We start from the raw sequence: 21,584 nt of genomic DNA, 5'->3' as shown, positions 1-21,584 counted from the left end.
CTATACAATTCAGTTTGATTTCCCTTTGTCATATGAACTACTTGTGTTATTGTAGTAAAAGCTGCGCATAATGTATTAAACCTAAACTGTAAGTATATCAGTAGCCTAGAAAATCAGAACGAAGCTGAAAAGTATCAAATTATAACAAAACTGTATTACATTGTATAGATGTGAAATATATCACCTTAGATTCAACAGTTGCAACTTAATTGTAGCATCTGAAAACGCATTGCTAGCTCAGCGCGGCCTTGTTGTATATATATCCAGTTTTCTTTGTGATGGCTTGTCGGTTATCTTTGTGTAATTTCAAGGATAATCTGCGATCAAATTGCTCGTTTCGCAGCTACATTTGCTAATTACGGGCAGCGACATTCGCTGCGTGGCAGCGAGCCACAATGACGGGGAACCTGTCCGTTTGTGAGGCGCCCCGAAGCGGACTGGCCGCTGCCGTCATCCCGAGCGCTCCTTCGCTGCTGCAGCAGCTGCCAGGACGCTGCCCGGTTTGTTGCTGCATCGTTTGTAATCACCGTTTGCTTCCATCCTAATGGTATCACGTTGCGTGGTTTGAATATATTTAGCAAACATAACGAGGAAATTAACATTTGCGTTCAGCTGTTGCAAGTAAACTATCGTATAGTAGGTCTATGTGTATGCAACATTCTCGGTAATATTATGTCTAAGGCCTTTGACTGTATTTCAAAAATAGTTACTTTTTACTACAACGGTAGTTTATTGTCTTTAGAGATGCTGTTGAAATTAGTCAACAGTATTATGAAAAAGTACAAGTACGAAGAAGACATAATGGTTTATAATAATATGTATAATAATTATGTATATCATATAAACATATATCCCACATCCCATATAAAGTCAACGAGAAATGCATAAATCCATTCATTTTCTTAAATATATGTATTACAGCAACATTACCACAGCGTAGCTTTTTAGTATAAAATAGCAGAAACAATTTGCGTTGTACAGAATACAATTATATAATAACTAATAATGTTGATCATATTAGTTTTGCATTCAGCAATCATTTACACATATGATTAATGTATTTCATCTATAACTTCAAATATTAGGTCTGTCATTATTTTTGGATTAGAGCGCCGTAGTTTTGTGTGTTTAAAATTCGGATAATGTATGATCCGGGCGTAACGCCAAAAGTACCAATATTTTACTAATAAATTCTTTAAAGCAATACAAAGCTTCTTCATTCAGCAATACCGACCCAGTATATAGGTTTACACAGAGTATTGTGACTGCTGCCAATCGTAATTACATAGCCGTTGCTTGAATATGATGTAATATTTCGTATTTTACATGCTCTTCAATTACACTGTTGCTCTTAATTCATCTAACGTTGACGTCTACGTTAATACATAGGCTAGGTTACTGCGGAATTTTCGTAAAGGAAACTTTGAGATCTATTTTCCTGTATAAAAATTGTATTTATTTTTTCTATGGAAAGGGCGGCCATGAGGTTCTGTATAACTTAAGCGACCTCTAGTGACTGTTTAATTACATTACTTCAAACAGTTCCATGATACCTATCGCCGTTAGAACAAGTGACAAAATATAAACATAAGAATATTACTGCTTTCTCCGGCACTCCTAGCCCATGTAGCGCCCAGGTAAATAATTATTATTGCTTACACCATACTAACCTAACATCATCCTTCACACCGTTCCCCTCCCTCTACATCGCGACGCCCCCCAAAAGTGGCAGAAGTGAAATTGGGTGGCAAGTCCGCGCCCCCACCCTCCCCCCTCCCCTTGGAGGTTGGCGACCTATCGCGTAGCTGGTGCGTGCGGACACTGCAGAAAAGTGCGAATAGTTCTAAGGGCGCCTAATTGGCTCAGAAGCAACTATTATGGGCTCTTCGTTATGAAGTGGACACGAGCATAAAGACAGGTTCACTTTGGTACATGGGTGCAGATCATAACGTTTAGAAATGAAATCGCGCGAAATCAATTTCAATATTTATTTTAGTAAAGCAATACTACCACCTACTGACATAAAATATACATTGCATTTTAAACTAAATTCTGTTTAATAAGCTTGTACTACTTATGACATAAAACACTGTATAAACTAGGGATGTCCCGATCAGGTTTTTTTGTCCTTGAGTCCGAGTCCGAGTCATTTGATTTTGAGTATCTACCGATACCAAGTCCCGATCCGATACTTCTATAATACATAAAAAAAGAATAAAGAAGAGCGAAGAAACAGATGCAGGATGTTCCTTATTTTTTATTTAATTCACCTTATTTTAACATTCAACAACTTTGTTAACAAACAGAGCACTTCTGTAAGGTAGCTTGAACAATCAAGTAATAAATAACACAAATTCTTTACTTTTGGACTAGTGCAACAGTAAATATATATAAAAAAAACTCTAATATAAAAACAAATAGCACCTCAACTTAAAATACCTGGCAGGCATGTAAACAAATAAAAAAAATAAAAGTGCCACAGTGTTTGCAAAGACAGTAATGTGCTTTTAGGAACTGCACTCCTAACTCTTACTGTCATCACAGTAGTAAGTTTCACAGAAGGAAATGTATGTTTTTCTTAATGAAAACTAACATCTCTACCTTGTCAGGTTTGAGCCTGTTTCTGTTCTCATCAAGGACGTTTGCAACGGCACTAAAAAGTCTCTCACTGTCCACAGAGCTGCAGGGGGCACTGAGATACTGGGTTGCAACAGCAGCCATAGAGGGAAACTGATTAGCATGTTCTTTCCAGTAAACAAAACTTGAGCCAATCCACTGTGCGGTAAGGCTTAGTAGAGACATGGGAGCTGTGGACGAACTCCAGATGTCTGTGGTGAACGAAACATAGGGTACATCTGATAACAGGACAAGTAGTTTGTCAGAAATCTTCTTATAAAGGGCTGGCAGAGCTTTCTCGGTGAAATAGTGGCGAGACGGCATTTCAAATCGAGGTTCTACGTGCTCCATAAGCATAAGAAATCCAGGGTTCTCTGGATTGACACGAATTGAGGCGAATGGCAGGTCACTCATTGCGATCATTTGTGCTATCTTGGCTGTGATGTCCTGTGCCTTCGCGCTGTCACGGGGCATTTTTTCTCTCCTCTTCAAACTCTCCTGCAGCGTGAGCTGACTCGTCTTTGGCTGGGTTGCCTGGGGAACCTCGCTGTATTGTGTCGGGTGTTTGTTTTTGAGGTGCCGTATTAGGTTTGTTGTGTTAAATGTAGGCTTTTCCTTTCCACCTCTTGCAATCCTAAGTATACATACTGTATCTCACAGTTTGCTATAGCAATATTGTTATAATACCTCCAGACCGCAGACATACTCGTGCTTTCCGCTTCAAGCTGCTTCTGTGTTCTACTTTGCCGGCATTTAACCAATAGCGTCTTCAAAAAAGTGATGTCATGCGGCCGCGTTGCTGTTTCTGTGTGGAGTCAAGAGGTCTAACTCTGGGCCACCACATAACTATAGATGTGTTAAAAAATAATGAGAATATATATACATATATATCCGAATCCTGATCGGGAGTTAACGTCCGATTCCGATCGAGTCTGAAACCACGTGATCGGGCCCGATTTCCGATCACGTGATCGGATCTGGACATCCCTAGTATAAACTTGCCAGCTTTTTGACGTTTTTTTGTTATTCCACTTAAAATACACTTCTAATTATTAAATTAATATTATCGAGTGAACTCAATAAAATAATAATTCAATGGCAGCATGAATCTTGATGGACAGAACACCTCATAAACCCAGCAGTCGGGTACCAGTTAATATTGTGCCGGATAAAATAGGTAATTTCCGTTAATGAAAATAATAATGGACGTTCTCACGTTATTTGTAGTAGCGCGTTGTTGCTTCGCTTGGATTTTTCTCTATGTGAAAGCAAACCGAACGGAGGGGAAAACTCTACAAGTTCATAAACTCGGACACGATTCTGAACAGAGAAATTGAACCATAGGTATGTAAATACCCTAAGAAATCAATTTCATTAAAACTTCATACACAAATACGAAATTAAGGGTGAGACTACACACTGTAAGAGCTTAGTCTATGATTTTTGACAAGTACATTATCAGTAATAGACAATTTATACATTTATTGTTGCAAACACGTGGATATTTACCTTGTCTTCATTGAAACAGGTATGGTCGGCTATATAATTTCTAAACATTATACGATGTTAAAACAATTTCCTTTATGGTGAAAACAAACCTTCTCACATTTTATTCCTTAGATAGGGCACAAAGTCATATGTTTGCTTAACCAACAGGCATTACTTTCAACCAGTTGCTATTCTATAATGTTCCTTATGGGTCACCACAGAACCAATTTTAGACTAGTCATTGACGATCTTCATCCATCCATCTATTTTCCAAGCCGCTTATCCTTCTGGGTCACGGGGGGTCCGGAGCCTATCCCGGAAGCTACGGGCACGAGGCAGGGAACAACCCAAGATGGGGGGCCAGTAATTATATATTGTCACTGTAGGACTGAACGCTGTAAAGATGTCGCTGCAAGTGTGATAGCCTGTCTGCTCCACTCCTGCTTTGTCTGGATCTTCTTCAGTCTGCTTGGTACCACAGTGACCCTACAGACCCTGACAGGAAATAGCCCTGCTTTAAACGCCATGGATGAATAGCTCACGTCCATAAGCCAAACCGTGTCACATTACCTCCTCTCATAGTCTCCCTCATTCCTGCCGCCCCCTGTTCCCTCAGCATTCATCTTTGCTGCCATCCTTTACCATTTTCGCCATTCCTCTGTCCTTCTTTGTAAGTCACGATCCCATTAATGAAGAAACAAAATACTCCCCCAGGAGCATTTTACTCATAAAATCAATATCTCTGTCAGCTCTTGTATACTCACAGATATACACTATGTACCTTAGAACCAGGAGGTGACCTACAATGCATAAATAGCCAATCAGTGTCATATGGAGTAAAGTTTTCAGAGCAGGTGGGGTCTTAGCTTTGTCAGGAATATAAGATTAACTCTGGTTAGTTGCCCATAACGCAACAGGTCAGTCCCAGTCCCACTCAGAACCACTTTTACAAGGTGCACGACAGGAGGGCTTAGAGCAGGAGATGCCTTAACTTCTGCAAAACCTTTTGATTAAAATACAGGCAAAATGGAAAAAAATTGGTTGGTTTGTGCATGAATAACTAGATTTGGAAATAATGGAGGATTAGGCTATTTGCGGATGCGAGCCTTAAACTGTGCTTTGGGCAATCAGCTGGAGGAAAACAAGCTGTAATATCAGTGTGGTATGTGTCTGACATTTGTTCATTACACTACCTGCACATCATTATATAGTGCCTTTCAAGACACACAAAGGTCTTTGCAGAACCAATGGGGAGCCACTGGAACCCCCACCACTGTGTAGCCCCCACCTGGATCATGCGGTGGCAGCCATTCTGTGCCAGTACGCTCACCACACAGTAGCTAAGGTGGTGAGGGGGCAGGAGAGAATTCACCAATTAGATTCAGGGGATGATTAGGAGACCAGATTTGATTGGGCCACAGTGGGTAATTTTAGCCAGGACATTCGAGTACCACCCCTAATCAAAAGATGCCCAGGGATCTTTTAAGACCTCTGAGGGTCAGGACTTCGGTTTTACATCTCATCCAATTGATGGCAGCATTTTTATAGCACAGAGTCCCCGTCACTGGACTGGGGCACTGGGATCCACACAGATCACTGGGATGGACTCCCTTGTTGGCCACACCAAAACGCTTACACCACCAACACCTAAATACAAATGGACGTCTGAACAATCAGACATAATCTAATTCCTCTTTACAGTCCTGTGTGAAAGTTTTAGGCAGTCAAAGGAAGTGTTAAAGGGTGTTTTTATGCTCAGACCAAAAAAAAAAAACACAAGCATTAGAACATGTACAATTAAGAATAACACAATACAGACTAACAATAATTTCTTCTGTAATTCAGAAGGTTACTGATATCTTGTTGGATGACTAGATGAGCACCCCTTTCATTACTTTTTCCCATAGCACTTCCAGTTTACCTAGTCTTGAAAACAACAAATAAAAGTATATGTGTTTAATTGTAGTTTTTTTCTGCTTAATTCAATTCCGGGCTTTATATTATATATATATATATGCAAAACTTTGTACCAAGTTTAAGGTTTTAAAAGTCATTCCCGGCATCCTGCCGCGCTGAGTGGCCACTATCCCCGCCGAGAGTGACCAGAGTCATGACGATGCTCTGCAGCATGACTTTTAAATAAGGAGGGGCTTGTGACATGTCATTGAACTCGACCTTTTCTGTGCTGTTCAAATTTAGGGGCTGCATCCTTTTTAGGCTGCATTCAAAGAACGACTGCAAAACAATGCAACAATGCTGTCCCATTTCAAGGGCTCCTTTAAATGCAGTCTAGGAATGCGTCCTTCTTTTGCCCGGTTGCGAAGGATCCACCCACTGGATCCTTTGCAGCCTATCATATATCTCAAAATTCGTCATACGGACATTCGAAAGACAGCCTACAAAGGCGACATAGGCCGCGTCCTTCGAGGGATGCGGTCCGGACATAGCCATAGTTCGGGCGTAGCCAGTTTCTTCCTGTTTCAAGGAGCTGCGGGTTATTGGGTGGCCAAGAGGTCCATCAAAAGGGAAGGTCCCTGAGTTACGAGGTGATTGGCTGGAAACCCTGGCAATTCAGCGAAAACTGGATGGAGATACAAATGCTGAGATCAGCATACTTTGTGCAGCAAGTGCTATGCTAGTCATACCAGCAAAGTATAAGTGCATCTGTAGAAAGTTTTTTAGTGGTTGGAAACTTGTCTATTACTATAATTAAGTTATTTTCTGCCAGAATTTGTTTTATGTTATGGTGTTTATTATGTAAAATTTTTAAGTCTGGAAACTAGCAGGCTTACCGCAGACAGGTTGATCAGGGGAGCGAGGTCGGGTAAAAGGCTACAACCTTATAAAATGTTAAATATAAGCCTAAATCCATGTATCCCTTGAGCTATAATTTGCTTTAGCTTTTTGTAGCATTTCTGCCAGTGGTCTGGGAGTACAGGATGAGGCAGCCTCTGACGTCCCCCTGCCTGACGTCCCCCTGCCTGGTGTCCCCCTGCCTGACGTCCCCCTGCCTGGTGTCCCCCTGCCTGATGTCCCCCTGCCTGGTGTCCCCCTGCCTGACGTCCCCCTGCCTGGTGTCCCCCTGCCTGATGTCCCCCTGCCTGGTGTCCCCCTGCCTGATGTCCCCCTGCCTGATGTCCCCCTGCCTGATGTCCCCCTGCCTGATGTCCCCCTGCCTGGTGTCCCCCTGCCTGACGTCCCCCTGCCTGGTGTCCCCCTGCCTGATGTCCCCCTGCCTGGTGTCCCCCTGCCTGATGTCCCCCTGCCTGATGTCCCCCTGCCTGGTGTCCCCCTGCCTGGTGTCCCCCTGCCTGACGTCCCCCTGCCTGGTGTCCCCCTGCCTGACGTCCCCCTGCCTGGTGTCCCCCTGCCTGATGTCCCCCTGCCTGGTGCCCCCCTGCCTGGTGTCCCCCTGCCTGACGTCCCCCTGCCTGGTGTCCCCCTGCCTGATGTCCCCCTGCCTGGTGTCCCCCTGCCTGGTGTCCCCCTGCCTGATGTCCCCCTGCCTGGTGTCCCCCTGCCTGATGTCCCCCTGCCTGGTGCCCCCCTGCCTGGTGTCCCCCTGCCTGATGTCCCCCTGCCTGATGTCCCCCTGCCTGGTGCCCCCCTGCCTGATGTCCCCCTGCCTGGTGTCCCCCTGCCTGATGTCCCCCTGCCTGATGTCCCCCTGCCTGGTGCCCCCCTGCCTGGTGCCCCCCTGCCTGGTGTCCCCCTGCCTGATGTCCCCCTGCCTGATGTCCCCCTGCCTGGTGTCCCCCTGCCTGGTGTCCCCCTGCCTGATGTCCCCCTGCCTGGTGTCCCCCTGCCTGGTGTCCCCCTGCCTGATGTCCCCCTGCCTGGTGTCCCCCTGCCTGATGTCCCCCTGCCTGGTGTCCCCCTGCCTGATGTCCCCCTGCCTGGTGCCCTGAGTGTCCTGGTTTTCAGATCCTTTGCTGGTAGGCAGCTGAGACGTGGCGGCCGCACCTCCGCAAGCATCCCTGCTGCTTTAGTATCAGCAGTGCGGACTTGCACCACTCCTGCAGCCCTGCGATTCCCTGACAGCTATTCTGGGGCAGATTGCCCTTGCAGTCACCACTCCAGCGGCACAATAGTTCTGCTCCATTGTTCCAAAGCAGACAGGAATGATATAGCGTAAACCAATGTTTATCAAGCCAGTCCTTGGGTACCCCCAGACGGTCCATGTTCTGGTTCCCTCTCTGCCAGGAGCTGAGAGGGAGCAAAAATGTGGACTATCTGGAAGGGAGCAAAAATGTGTGCCGCCTGGTAGTCCCTGAGGACCGGATTGAGAGACACTGGCTTAAACAGACACAGCAGAATTTATGTAGTAAGTTGCGTATGACTGTCTGTACTCTAGCATAGTCATTCCTAAAAAAAAATGAAACAAAGCAAATCACGTGAAATAATATAATGTACATAAAAATACTCAGACACAGCATTTTAGATATATTTTCAATTACTTATTTGTTTAGCTGACATTATTTTCGGGTAAAACTTTAAAGTTACCTCAGCAAATGCTTGTGGTTGTACTTTGCACCAAATTAATGAAGGCAATGTGTTTTAAACCTATATTGTACATCATAAGTGCAGTGTTCAGTCGCAGCACATTTATTAGTGTGCTCTTATTTATGTATAGTTTAGAAAAATGAGAAAATCATGTAAGCAGTTACCACTTTGCCAGCCACTGGTTGTAGCCACAGAGGGGGTACAGTCTCTGGGGCGTAACACCCCAATAAGGGCAGCCGACCCAAATGTGCACTGGGAGAGCCGGGACGGGATTCTAAACAGGGAAGAGATCAGCGTATACAACGCTGCCAATTCAAACTATGCGAATCATTCAAGTCGTCTAACATGTAGTTTTAGGATACAGTTCTCTGCTCAACTGAAATATCAAAAAAATATCATTGAAATATCAATGAAAGCCCCCACATATCAAAATCATCCTGGACAATGGCCCATATTTACTGTACTCCTCAAGTAGGAGATTGCTTGCTTATCTGCTCTTGATTTTTACTGCAGAGTGCTGGAATACTGGAATCTCCCACACACACACACCAGCCCCCCCCCCCCCCCAGCAGCACATGGGCACACAGTGCCAGCACCCAGTACTAATACCTCGCAATGGCGAACAGCAACAAACGTTTACTCACTTCCTGCTGCTGCATTCCCTGCTCCTTGTCTGACTCTCTTTTTCTCTGTTCTTCTCGAAGTTTTAAGGCAGGATTCTCAGAGTCTCTGTCCGTCCAAGTATTTGCCAGGAGAAGCTTCCCATCCGTTATTCCTGCACCTGCCAGGAAGAAAACCACCTGTATCCAAACAGCCTGTATCCAAACAGCCTGGCCCCAGCCATGGAGAGACAAGTAGGAGTGACTCCAGCAGTGATATGGAAGCAGACCCATCTTCCAGGCACTCAATCCTCTCTCCAAGGTGAAAGTCAAATCCCCTCCTTGCCCCCTCCCCCCCCCCCCACAAGGCAATTTGACTTATAAGAAGTTATACCTTTAATAGGGAATAGTGGTGCAACCTTGAGACCTACATCTATTCAGTCCAAGGCTCCACACTAAAGGTTCTCTAAGGATAAAGGTGAGTAGGGGAGGGCTGGCGTGAGGTAGGCAGAATCAGGCATCCCTTAGCTGAAGTTCTGCTGAAATGAAGTGGTTAGTGTGTGGCTCAGTGGGAGAGGGAGCCAGGGAGATAAAGAGAGAGAGAGAGAGAGAGAGAGAGAGAGAGAGGAGAGGGAGTGAGGGAAACAGCAGCCCTAACCAGTGCTGACAAACCTGCCAACTGGAAAAGCAGCCAAACTCAGCTGCCTTTTATACGCGGCACCACAATGATGGAGTACCGGCTTCACCCCTTAGCAGGGAATGAATATATTATTATTCACACGAAAGCGCTGGTTATTGTTTATGAATTACCAGCCTTCCAGACAACAAAGGCTATTTTCATAAGAAAACTCCATTTGATTTCAGCTCCGGTTTGATTACCAGCTGAAGAAAAGGGAGTCTTTTGGTCAAAACCCAAAGGCCTTTTTTTTTATTCATGTCATTCAATGGGCTTTATTTTTCTTTTCAGAGCTTCAGAGACACGAACAGCTTTTAGAGTAAAAATTATCATGCCGCTATTTCGCGCTATAAAAAGCTTAAAAATGACACTGAGTCCTTCACGCTCATTTGATAATATATATTTTTCTTTTTTTGGGAAATTGCAATGTCGACACATTAATGACAGGTAGTAGATGGGGGGGGGGGGGGGGGGGGGGGCGTCTCAGACCGCACAATACATGTCAAATCTAAGTGATTACTAGCCACTGAATAGAGTTGCTGAAAAATAGATGGGGATTTGGCAGTGGGGTGCTGAAGGGGGCAGGCAGGAACCTACTGCCGATTCATTAAAGACATCTTGATACATTCAATGGCCCTGCAACCAGCTTGTGAATTTTTGACATCTAAAGCAGAAAGCCGTCACCTTCTCCCCTGAACAAAAACACCAATCTTACATGACCCCAGGAGGACGAGAACTAGACGTCTTTTGAAACCACATATTTGAAACCACTAAAAAATGCGATATGTAGTGAAAGTTTTCTTATTGAAACTACTATTGTGCAGTTAGTAGGGCACCTTTGAGTGTGTTAAAAGGTGTCACTGAATTGCATTGTAGACATATTAATGACACATGAACATTTAAGCTGTTGGCTGAGGTTATTAATTCTCTATGTGGGGTGCTGAGATCACTGTAAAGGTAGAATTACTTTCACATGGCAGTTAGAATGAACTCCAGTTCCCTTTCATCTGTTCCTAGAAAATCATTTACATACTTATTGTATAACAGATTTCAGTATGTTTTAATGCTTTAATGCAGTGGAATATAACATAGTTACACACTCTTTCACTATCGTTGAAGGGAAAGTGTAATACAGCTCTCTGTGTTATAGTAAATGTGCACATAACCACGTCCGTTATTGTATCCATGTAGGAGATTATTATATGTTTATAAGTGTTTGTTTTGTTTAATAACTGCTAACCTACTTCGCCAATGTGACTAAATTTTGGTGATGTGCCACGACCATGGAGATCTTTGGCTATTATATCAAAGACAAGTAGAGCTGGATTTCATCAATTCAGAGTTAAAAGGTACATTTTAAGCAGCACACACTGGTCGACGAAAAGAAAAGTGCCATTCTGCTAGGGAGCGAGAAGCTCTGATGTGAAAGGTGTGGTGGCTGTGCGTTCTGTGCTTTGCTTCGTGCTAAAAAAGAACGCAAATAAACACAGCACAGAACAAGTTACGCGCATCAGAACAGACAGCAGAAGGAATCCCCATCTCCTGCTGCTATATTTTCAGGAAAAGCACATATGCATAGTGACCATAGAAACTTCAGAAGCAAAAACTCATACACTTTACCTAAATGACCCCCCCAAGTGTCATGTGACACCCCTCTGCTTGCAGGAAAATAAGATGGACTAAATACATCAATATTTTAGTGTGCAGATGGAACACTAAGGACAGTGATTAATGGCAAGGCCAAGATCGTCATTTCTGGTAATACGTAAGTTGTCCCTACAAATACTTTAATGATAGAGAAAAACAAAATATAATACCGTCTTTCTAACAGAAATTGGTGGAAAGTCTTGTATCTGTGTTGAGTTGGTGATTCGGGGCAGTGGTGGCTCTTAAACACTGTGCATTGGTTGGAATAAAGATACTTTATTCATGGCTACACGTCCCATGACTTTCGATTGGGTGGTGTTTATGTTGAAGATAAATCAAGCACTCTTATGTTTGGGGCCTCTTTTATATTAATGTAGAAATATTTTACAGGAGACAAAAGATGACATTCATTATTCATTGGAGAACGGGGCTAGTGTGATAAGTGGCAAAGGCTGGCATTTTAGCTTTTTGTCAGCTCCAGCAAAATGATGCCCTTTGTACTGTAAATTAATAAAGCGGAGTTTTCACCCACGAAGGAATTAAATTGCCTTGTCACCTTAATAAGACTAACATATACATAACCTTCGCCCTTTACAGCGGTGGGAAAAGATGAGAACGGCAGTGGGGCTCCTCTCTTCCCAGCCTGCTTTCCTCTGGCTTTCCAATTGGTGTACGTACTTGCTTTTTCCAGACTTTTGGCACCAGTTAGCCTCGGGTAACTGGAAAACAGCAAATCCACAACTTGCACTTGAGCAGAAATTGGCCAATAGACATTGGCAGATTTAGGTCCAGTCTAATCTCCTTTCCCCAGTGGGGGATTTCAACTTGTGAATACACTCAGGAAACACAATGGCCATCTTGGCCCCGCTGGTTTGTTATGTTTCACTACGACGGAACACCATGTAATTACTCGTGTATAAGGAGGAATGGCATCAATAGGAAAGGTAGTGGAAGAAAATACTGCAAATGGCTTAACAGGCACTGCAAGAATCACGAAGGTTGTAAGGCTGAAGAAGCAAAGGCCGCATGTGTAGGCCGAAGGGAGCACCGAGGATGGGCCTCAGAACCAGCAGTGCGAAGACTTAACACTGGTCTTTCACAATGTTCTTAGCGACAGTGTGGACTCAACAAATAAACAGACACCAACCCACCAGATTTAACTCCCAAAGCTCAAAGGTTCTGAATATTTCATTGTGGAGTTTACCTGATGTTCCTCTGGATCTGGTCCACGTCGTTAGAAAGCAGAGCAAACAGAGAACAACGTCAAGAACCAGTAAAGGATGTGCCGTTCCAGGACGACGCCATCAGAAGTGTAACACTGAGTGGTGGTTTCGCTTGCATGAGGACAGTTTCCCTGATATGGTAATCAGGGCCATCTCCAGGCTGGCCAGGGGGCCTAAGGTGACATTATGTCAAGGGCCCTAGAAGTTAGTTAGTCTTTTTCTTTCTTTTTTTGCCTCAGTCGAATGGTGGGAATTAGGATACCCCAGAATCACATAACAGCACCAGGCTACAGATCTTTCTGCAAACTAAGGTAGCTGGCAAAAAGCCTTTGATATCCGGCTAGCGGGACGGTGGCATGACCGTCCGCATGTGACACTTTTCGGCGTCAAATAAGCCCAGGCTTTCAATAAATGACAAGAAGCAGCCGCAAGGACAAAGGCAGCGATATTGCCGTCCAAGACGGGCGCTTACCTGTTGGGTGACTGCGATGAGACAAATGCCGCGCCAGCCAACATTTTCATTCGCTGTTTGCAGCTGGTGCATAAGCCTTGGATCGCTTTGTTCTGATGCTAATGTCTGCTGGATGCTTTTCTTCCTGCAAATGTCACCGTTGCCTTTCCACAGACAAAAGAAACCCGCCTCACTATGGAGAGACATTCGCCTAGTGATAAAAATCTTCAGATGAGGCTCGCCCCCCTGGGGCATGACAACATTTATGGATTAAATATATTATTCATTATGAAAATAATAACAGGAAGAAGTGAGGGACGAATGCTGAAGTGTTAAGGGATGTATTTTATCATAGTGATTTTAGCTTTTTGTTACATATCACTACAAAGGACTTGAACTTCCAACATTTTGGTGGAAAACACCTTTATAAAAAAGGTAAACCCACATCAAACCGATAAATTTAAACCTGGGTAATCATTTAAGGATTTTGCAAGTGTTTAACCGAGTTATTAGCCTGAGATACCTTACTAGGGTTCATGTTAGCAACATGCTAACTCTACTGGCAAGATGAAAGTTTGAGAGCTTTCGGAAAATGATTTGTCAGACAAACTGGAGGTAGATAGAATAATCTTTGATGCAATGTCTCTGAAATTACTGTACTTTTCTAAATAAGAATGGCAACCAAAAATAGGGCTTTATTTACCGTTTTAATTCACAGAAACAATACAAGTTAGTTACTGAGAAGAGTTAAAAAATAAATACAGTGGTTGTGGAACAGTCCTCAGGTGACAATCTCACCGGACAATGGAAGCATATATTTCATAGTACATTGAGGCATTCTCACCATGGTCTCATTTAAATATGCAACACATGATACCAAAACTGGAAAAAAAATCATCAAAATATTTGATAAGTAGCTTAGCATTCATGTTTTTAATTTCAGTCTTGTGCGCATAGCCCTAAACAGCCCAGCACAGTAAGGGAGCCCCAAATATCGTGTATAAAATCTTAAGACTTCCAGAAAGTCGAGCGATTTTTAAAAAAATCCATTTGAAAAGGCACATTATTGACATTATTTACAATATAAAGGTACATATATGTGCCCATCCCTTATTAAAGTATAAAAAATAAAAGATAAAACCGGCGCATACCAAAGCCTTTGAAAACAGGAGGAGGAGGTACATTGAAAACAAATGAGGTAACGCCTTCAAAACGTTTACCTGCGTACTGTTCACCTGAAGTGTGTCCTCCATGTTGTATTGCTGCATTTCCATCAGGAGAAAAATTAAATGGAAAAAAGAATATTGTGAGTCTTGGCTTTAACTTCCCATGAGGCTTAGGGTGACTTTGCTGGGTGAAGGCAGTGACAGCCTGGAAGGTACCACACAGCCAGTGGGCCCCTGGTCTCACAAATAAGACATTTAGCATCTGCTAAGTGAATGGTACCCAGTGTTTACTGCAGCTGCATGCGGAAGAGAGCGCTCAGGACGGACACAAGGAGCAGTTATCGGGAGGCTCAGCTTCTCACCCAGGTTCTGGTCTGGGTTACACCAAGGATTTTGCACCACGGATATTTCCCGGTGTTCCGTCAATCCCACCCGGCTCCGGTGACCCGGGCCTCACGACCGCAACAAGTCGACTCGCAAAGTTCACGGCTTCAGTCAGGCGTCTAACCTGGTTGCAAACCAGCTGCATTTAGACCTACAGCCTGGGGCATTTTGTGTGATTTGTAGTGTTCTATGTAAAGTGGTTCCCATTGTGGTTTTTTTGATGGTTAGACATGTCAGAGAACAACAATCAACTGGAAACGACAGGAACCTCCTTACAAATTGGTCTCGTCCCAGGAAGGGTCATTCATGTTCTTTAATACTTTCCTCACAACTTTTTCCAGGTCTTTCCAGGCTCTTTGTTCCTCCTCCAACGTCCTCTTCATCTTCTTATTATCCTGCACGGAGCAAAAATACATCATTGAGCCACTGCTGCCCACATACAACTTGGAGAACCACTTGAAAGACACAATCAGTCCCACTTGTGTATGTATATACAACTATGCCTATGAAATGCAGGTCAAAGAACAGCAAAGCATGCATAGGGTTAATCCATAAGGAGGTACCGTCCACCTCAGAGGCTCACATGTCAGAAACCTACCAGTTTCAGTTCTTGAACTTCATCCTTCAATGCGTAAACTGTGTCCACTAAGCTCCTTAAAAGCAATTTAAAAACATTCATTATACACTGAAGGAAAGTATGAAAAGCAGAAAATATTACACTGACAGCCACAAAGTTAAATCAAAGAGGCATTTTGTCACGAGGCTGGGTTACCCATTCGTAATATAACAATATCGCTGTGATATATTTGCATGGCAAATGTTAAGAGCATTATTAAAGGTTCTCTACCACAGAAGAATCCTGAGGAGCATTTAAGGGTGGTGCAGAATTAGCTAAGATGGACAATGAGGCGTATCTAAAAGGCCAGAGACTTGTGGATTCAGTAGGGTCTGTGGCTTCAACCAATCACTTACTACATTCGACAAATCAGCTACCACATTCGACAAATCAGCTACCACATTCAACCAATCACCTACTACATTCGACAAATCAGCTACCACATTCAACCAATCAGCTACCGCATTCAACATCAGCCGATCAGTTCAACATATCAGTGGAATATAGCAAGGACTCAGCTATTCATGTCATGAACCAAGTTCCTACAAGGTTTTAGCTTTAATTAGTTTCAGATTCAGGGATGAAATGCCTTTTGAGGTTATTTAGCAACCCCGGTACCCTAAGATAGAAAGTAACATCGCCACCTGCCGGTAAACAATAAGGGGTTTCTTGATATGTGACCCCAGTCAATAAACGACCTTCATAAGGAAAGTCTGGGTGATGCTGCAAGAAAACTATGACCGACTCCCCACCCACTTCAGGATATCATATGGAACTCTGACTTACTTCTCTTCAATCACGGTTTGACCGTTGCTTTTGGTCTCTTCTACAATAATCTTCTCTTCCTCAGGAAATAGCATATGAGGTCCACACTCCTTCCTAGGTCCTGTTTCAAAACAAGAGAGCGCTTTTTGTTTTCGGTTTCATCTCGCCGGCCACTGACTGGTTGACTCACCAAGTCGACCGACCAATTTCGGCTTACTCAGTGCTGCTTGCAGGGGAAGCTTTACGATGTCCAACCCAAAAAAACTGGGTCATCGTGACAAGCCAGTGATAGGGAATCTCATGCAAATGCTTTTCAGACGTACAAATCAAAGCACAACTCTGTTCCCGTAAATCTGTTTTTATACCGAGGGAATGACAACTTTTCCATTTAAATTGCACTTTTGACAACAAGAGAAAAAAAAAGTTTTTATTGGTACCTTGCGCAACGAACAGATCGAGCGATTTCTCTATCTTCCAGTTTTATTCACAAAACAGTGAAGATATGAGCTTCTTTACTCTGTGCAAAAGACCAGACCTAGGGCACACTGTTCACACAATGCCATTGACCGCGTCATAGACACTGCATGATCCCGAAGACCAATGAATCCACTTTGCTGGGAAGGAGTGCCCCCCCCCCATAACAAACAGGCATACAATTGGCCTGGCATGGTCACAACTGGTTATAGTCCACACAACAGGGCAAGCAAGTCATACACAGCAATAAGTTCAAGTCCATCGAGAGACAAAGGCAACATCTGTAGAGCCAAGCCAAAAATACACCAAAATATACACTTACAATGAATACATAAGTTACAATACATGTCAAATGTTGCATTTGGTACCTGATAAAAATAGACCCAAAGCTTTTTCTAACAGATAATTAAGTACCACAGGACATATTTATTGAAAATGTATATTACAATGTTTTTTTTTTATGTACTCAGCTCTATATCTCAAACACTTCATTCATACCAAACTAGATAACAAGTTCAGAGTGAATATGCATCACATACAAATAAGGTAAAGAGGCAGTTTGCTTTTTTTAAATAAATCAAGGAATGACTCCATTACACAAAAAAAGAATTGCACATTAATTAAGACAGCCTTGTTCTGAAATACCATGTAGGGCAAGACAGTTGTTTACTGCGGTATAAGCTATATACAGAAAGCTAGATAAAGGCTGTGCATGAAAACCGCTGAACCCCAAATACGGCTGAATACCCGCCGTGGAGATGGGTACGGTCCCGGTTCCCATGTATATCGTCACTCGGAGGGATCCCATGTCAACGCCCTACAGGTGATCCAGCTTCCGACATCCAGACAACTTTACAAGGTGTGCCTCTTTGCTTACGAGTCCATTCGACTTCATCTCTAAAAATTACCACCACACTTGAAGCTTTGGATTCAGGATATACTGACCATAATGGCAGACACTATAGATTTCCACAGTTAATGTCTCACTGGTCGCCCCCTGTGAGCTCAGTATAAATGATCAAAACACTTTAATGCCTTCATACCATCCGTGTTCATCAAACATTTACTCATGATTCAGACTAATACTGCAAATTAACATGGACACATATTTAGTGATGTTTATAATGACGTAAGAATTGTAAGCAGTATAATTCTTGTGTATTGGGGGGGGGGGGGGGGGGGGAGTGGACAATTTGTGAAATACACTATTATTACTATGAAACACTAAGAGGATGAATATATCCCCTTTTACTGAAGTCTAAATAATACATTTCTACACAGTATTCAAATAAATACACATAACAACAGAAATAATGAAATAATGAATATGAATTAAATGACAATAATTAGTTCACCAAAAGGGTCACCTTTTCCGTAATGAGGAAAAATGATAGTAATCATGAGCAATGAATCATTCTCACACATTCTTCACAACTAATATTCATCTAAATCAGTTCACGCGAAACCTGGGAAAGGGGTTCATAGAATACAATGATGTCACGATATAAAACCTGATTGGGGCTTCTCTCTGCATGCACCTCACAACAGAAGAAGCCTAATCTGCAGAGCATCTGCTTAGGTTGAGTTTTTTAAGACTCCCCCACTGTAAGTTTGAGCATTAATGTTCGAAAAAAGACCCTACATGGAAGCCCTAATTCCGCATTGATGAAGTACCATTTTGACACTTTGGTGTGTTTTGTCCCTGAGAATGTCAAAAACAACCTTCTTCTTTCAAGCATCAATCCACTCAGAGGCTGCTGACTTGGTAGCTTGGTAACAAGACTGTCACTGAAGTGCACATCTAAATAACGGTGACATTTACTACGTGTCCATCCACAACATTTACGGTTTTTCATTGCCTTGCACTGTAACGGTACTAGTGTAAAACTCAAGCTTCGGCATACGTAAAGCCACTTGCCAGTAAGTAAAATGAAGGCTTTTGTCCACAGAAAACCACACAGTCCTCAACCAAATTAATCTCATGCAATTTAAACACCGATTTGTTAGCGAAATTATACAGCCATAAACACACTTTGGTCACAATTTTCCACGCTTAGGCTGGTCGCTGCAATAAAAGCATTTTTTTTTTTTTAAATCAGACATAAGGGTAGAGACAATCAAAAAACCAAACTGACAGACAGACAGACACATAAAACAACAGACAGACAGACAGACATATAAAAAACAGACAGATAGACCGACAGACAGACAGACAGATAAAGACTGGATAGAGCACTGTAAATACAGACTTCAGCACAACAATCAGAGAAAAGAATTAGAGGAATGACCCCCCCCCCCCGCCCCATCAAAACAGAAGTTAGCAGAGCAAGAATTAGGTGAAGAAATATGTGCCCATGTGCGGCACCCCATCCAGAGGCACCGAGTCCGTGTCTGATATATACACACACAGAAAACTGGAGTCTTGGAAATTGACTGCACATTTGAACAGCCATATATTTTCACAGTCGTATTCAAAATTACAACTGGTGTGAAAAATATTTCCGCATTAGAATTAGCAATCAAGATGTATGTAATATCTCTTCGGCGGTTCGTTTTTGAGCTAGACCGTTATAGATCAGGGGGGAGGGGACACTGTGTGTGAATATATACATTTACATGCAGGTGAAATAATGAGCGAGACAGACCGCACTTCTCTGGGAACAGAGTCTACCTGCCCCTTCTGAAGCTACACTCTCTGAACGCACATCTGAATATCAGACACTGCTGGATCAATACCACTTCACCCTTTGTTGTGCTCATAACAACATGGTGGGGGAGGGGGCTGTTTCTAAAAATAACAAAACAATTCTGGCAACTGCAGAGAAGGTGGCATGGGGGGGGTGGGGCAAAGAAAGTAAAATAGGGATGCTAAGGGAGAAATAGCAGCCGGTCAACAGGGTTTAAAAACAAGATGTAATTAAGCCATATCTCGATATAAAAAATATAGTAAAGTCAAATGGAGGGGTTTAGTTCTGGTGTGAGATGTATGAGCAGCAGCTCTTACGGGATGTGGAACCCATTCTGTAACTGTGGGCTGTCCATATACTGTCATGGTCAGAGTCTTCAGACAGGTCGGAGGTCGGCTCCGGGCGGGGAGAGGCTGCTGCGGCGGCCCAGCGAGTCCACGCAGGACTCGTCATCGGCCAGCACGTGGTTATGCATCAGGTCAGTACCCTGCCATGCTGGGGGGAGGTGGGGTGGGGTGGGATGGGACCGATACAAACCAGGATGGGAATCGGAGAAGGGAAAGGGTTTGGCAAAACCAAAAATTTTGAAGGAATTTGATGAGGGTTGGGGTGGGTCCGGGTGGGGTGGGGGGGATTCAAAATAACAAAAGCAGGGTGTACAAAATATATAAAAATGGGATGTGACAGGGAGGGGTGAACCCCCACCAGAAAATAATATATATGACCAAATAACAAAAGGAGGAACAACAGAACAGAACAACGCAAGAGAGTGAAGGGAAAAGAGGAAGAGAAAAGACAATCAGGCGACATAAATCCTGCCGACTGCAGATTAGCTACATCACCGATCGAAAGTTTGGACACACCTGCTTATAATGCATTTCTCTCTATTAAGTTATCCACCTTATACAATAAGGCCCTGAGGCGTGACGTAATACATATCAAATACTGCTATGACCAAGGGAAGTGTTTATTGTCTCAAAATTTGACTCTTCCCCTTGTCTTTTGATGACAGCATTGCGGACTCTTGGCATTCTTTTAACCAGTTTCCAGGTGTAGCCACCTGGAAAGCTTCTCCAACAGTGGTGAAGGAGTTTTCGCAATCTCTGGGCAGAAGTTGACTACCCTGCTCTTACTCTTTGAGCCTATAGGGTTTAGGTCAAGGGATTGTAGGCCCAGGTCATCTGTCGCAGCAGTCCATCTCTTTAATACTTACACCATAACCTCGATGTCTGCTTAGGGTTGAAAAACAAATGATTTTCAGCAAGTGTGTCCAGACTTATGACCGGTGCTAGAGGAGCTATGGGCTGTAGGTGATCTTCAGAATCTCGCAGAAGGATACCAGGCTCCAGTGGTGCTACACACTCTGTTAGTACGCAGGTAGAGGACAGAATTAAGGTGGAGATTTATTCACGGGGCAAGAAAGAGCAACTTAACCCCTTCAGAAAGCAACACTATTGCTTTCAGAAGGTTCTGACGCGTAATTTTGCCGTCTGCGGTCTCTCACACTAAGGGTGCTAAGGGTCGTCCTATGGACCACGCATTTATTTCTAGACAAGGTGCTTCTCCTGCTGTACAGACATACAGCCAGTGACAGAAAGTGGCACAGACAGGAACCGTAAGCTGGGCCTTTGGAGGACAACAGCTCAGAGTGGTAGCAAGACATTTTAACCTCGGGGCAGGTGTGAATAAAGATGACAGATGACTGGTTTTCTGTGGGACACAGAATTGATCAAGAATACAGCAATAAATAAATACCTGTGTCTGTTCTCATTAAAATATATAGAATAGTAGGTGACAACAGTCCCAATAAACAGAACTCAATTCCAATGACAGTCCTAATAAACGATGCTGAACATTCACATCCTGCTCTGCTCAGAGCTCAACAGGCTGAATATGCATGAGGCCTGAATGTAAGGCCTAATATTAAGTTTGCAAGCGCGGAATCGAGGATGATGGGCCTTCCTGGGACGGACTTACTCGAGTTTAGAGTCTGGCGTGTTTTGGCACTCGTACAGTAAGCCTCGATGACTTTGAGGATCTGCGCGTCCTCCTCCAGGGCGGCCGTGCCTGGAAGAGACGGAGGCCCGTCGTTATTAAGACGCCTCACGTCATCGCTGACAGACTCGACGCCGGTTTTACGAAGAACACCCACTTTTCCGCAACGCAAAGTCTTCGTCTGATGGCTTCCTCTCCGGCTTGCGCTTGGGAAGGAGCTTCTTCATGCTCTTGGGGCTTTTGCTGAGATCCTTGAAGGAGACAGAGGTGAGAAGACGAAGAAGCAGACGTTGT

At 43.5% G+C, this 21,584-nt stretch overlaps 1 protein-coding gene across 1 annotated transcript in view; it reads right to left on the bottom strand.

Moving 5' to 3' along the window:
* Window positions 1-13,891: 13,891 nt before the first annotated feature.
* Window positions 13,892-21,584, bottom strand: part of LOC125710064 (rho guanine nucleotide exchange factor 7-like) — a 32,695-nt gene continuing 25,002 nt past the window's right edge. The window contains 7 exon segments of the mRNA XM_048979249.1: window positions 13,892-15,148; window positions 15,352-15,406; window positions 16,156-16,255; window positions 19,613-19,700; window positions 19,702-19,790; window positions 21,273-21,362; window positions 21,448-21,541. Of these exon segments, the coding sequence (XP_048835206.1) occupies window positions 15,026-15,148; window positions 15,352-15,406; window positions 16,156-16,255; window positions 19,613-19,700; window positions 19,702-19,790; window positions 21,273-21,362; window positions 21,448-21,541 (639 nt within the window). The 3' untranslated portion in view covers window positions 13,892-15,025.

Source organism: Brienomyrus brachyistius, chromosome 16 (assembly GCF_023856365.1).
Source record: "Brienomyrus brachyistius isolate T26 chromosome 16, BBRACH_0.4, whole genome shotgun sequence".
Classification (NCBI taxonomy): Eukaryota; Metazoa; Chordata; class Actinopteri; order Osteoglossiformes; family Mormyridae; genus Brienomyrus; species Brienomyrus brachyistius.
This window is presented reverse-complemented; position numbering and strand designations above follow the sequence as displayed.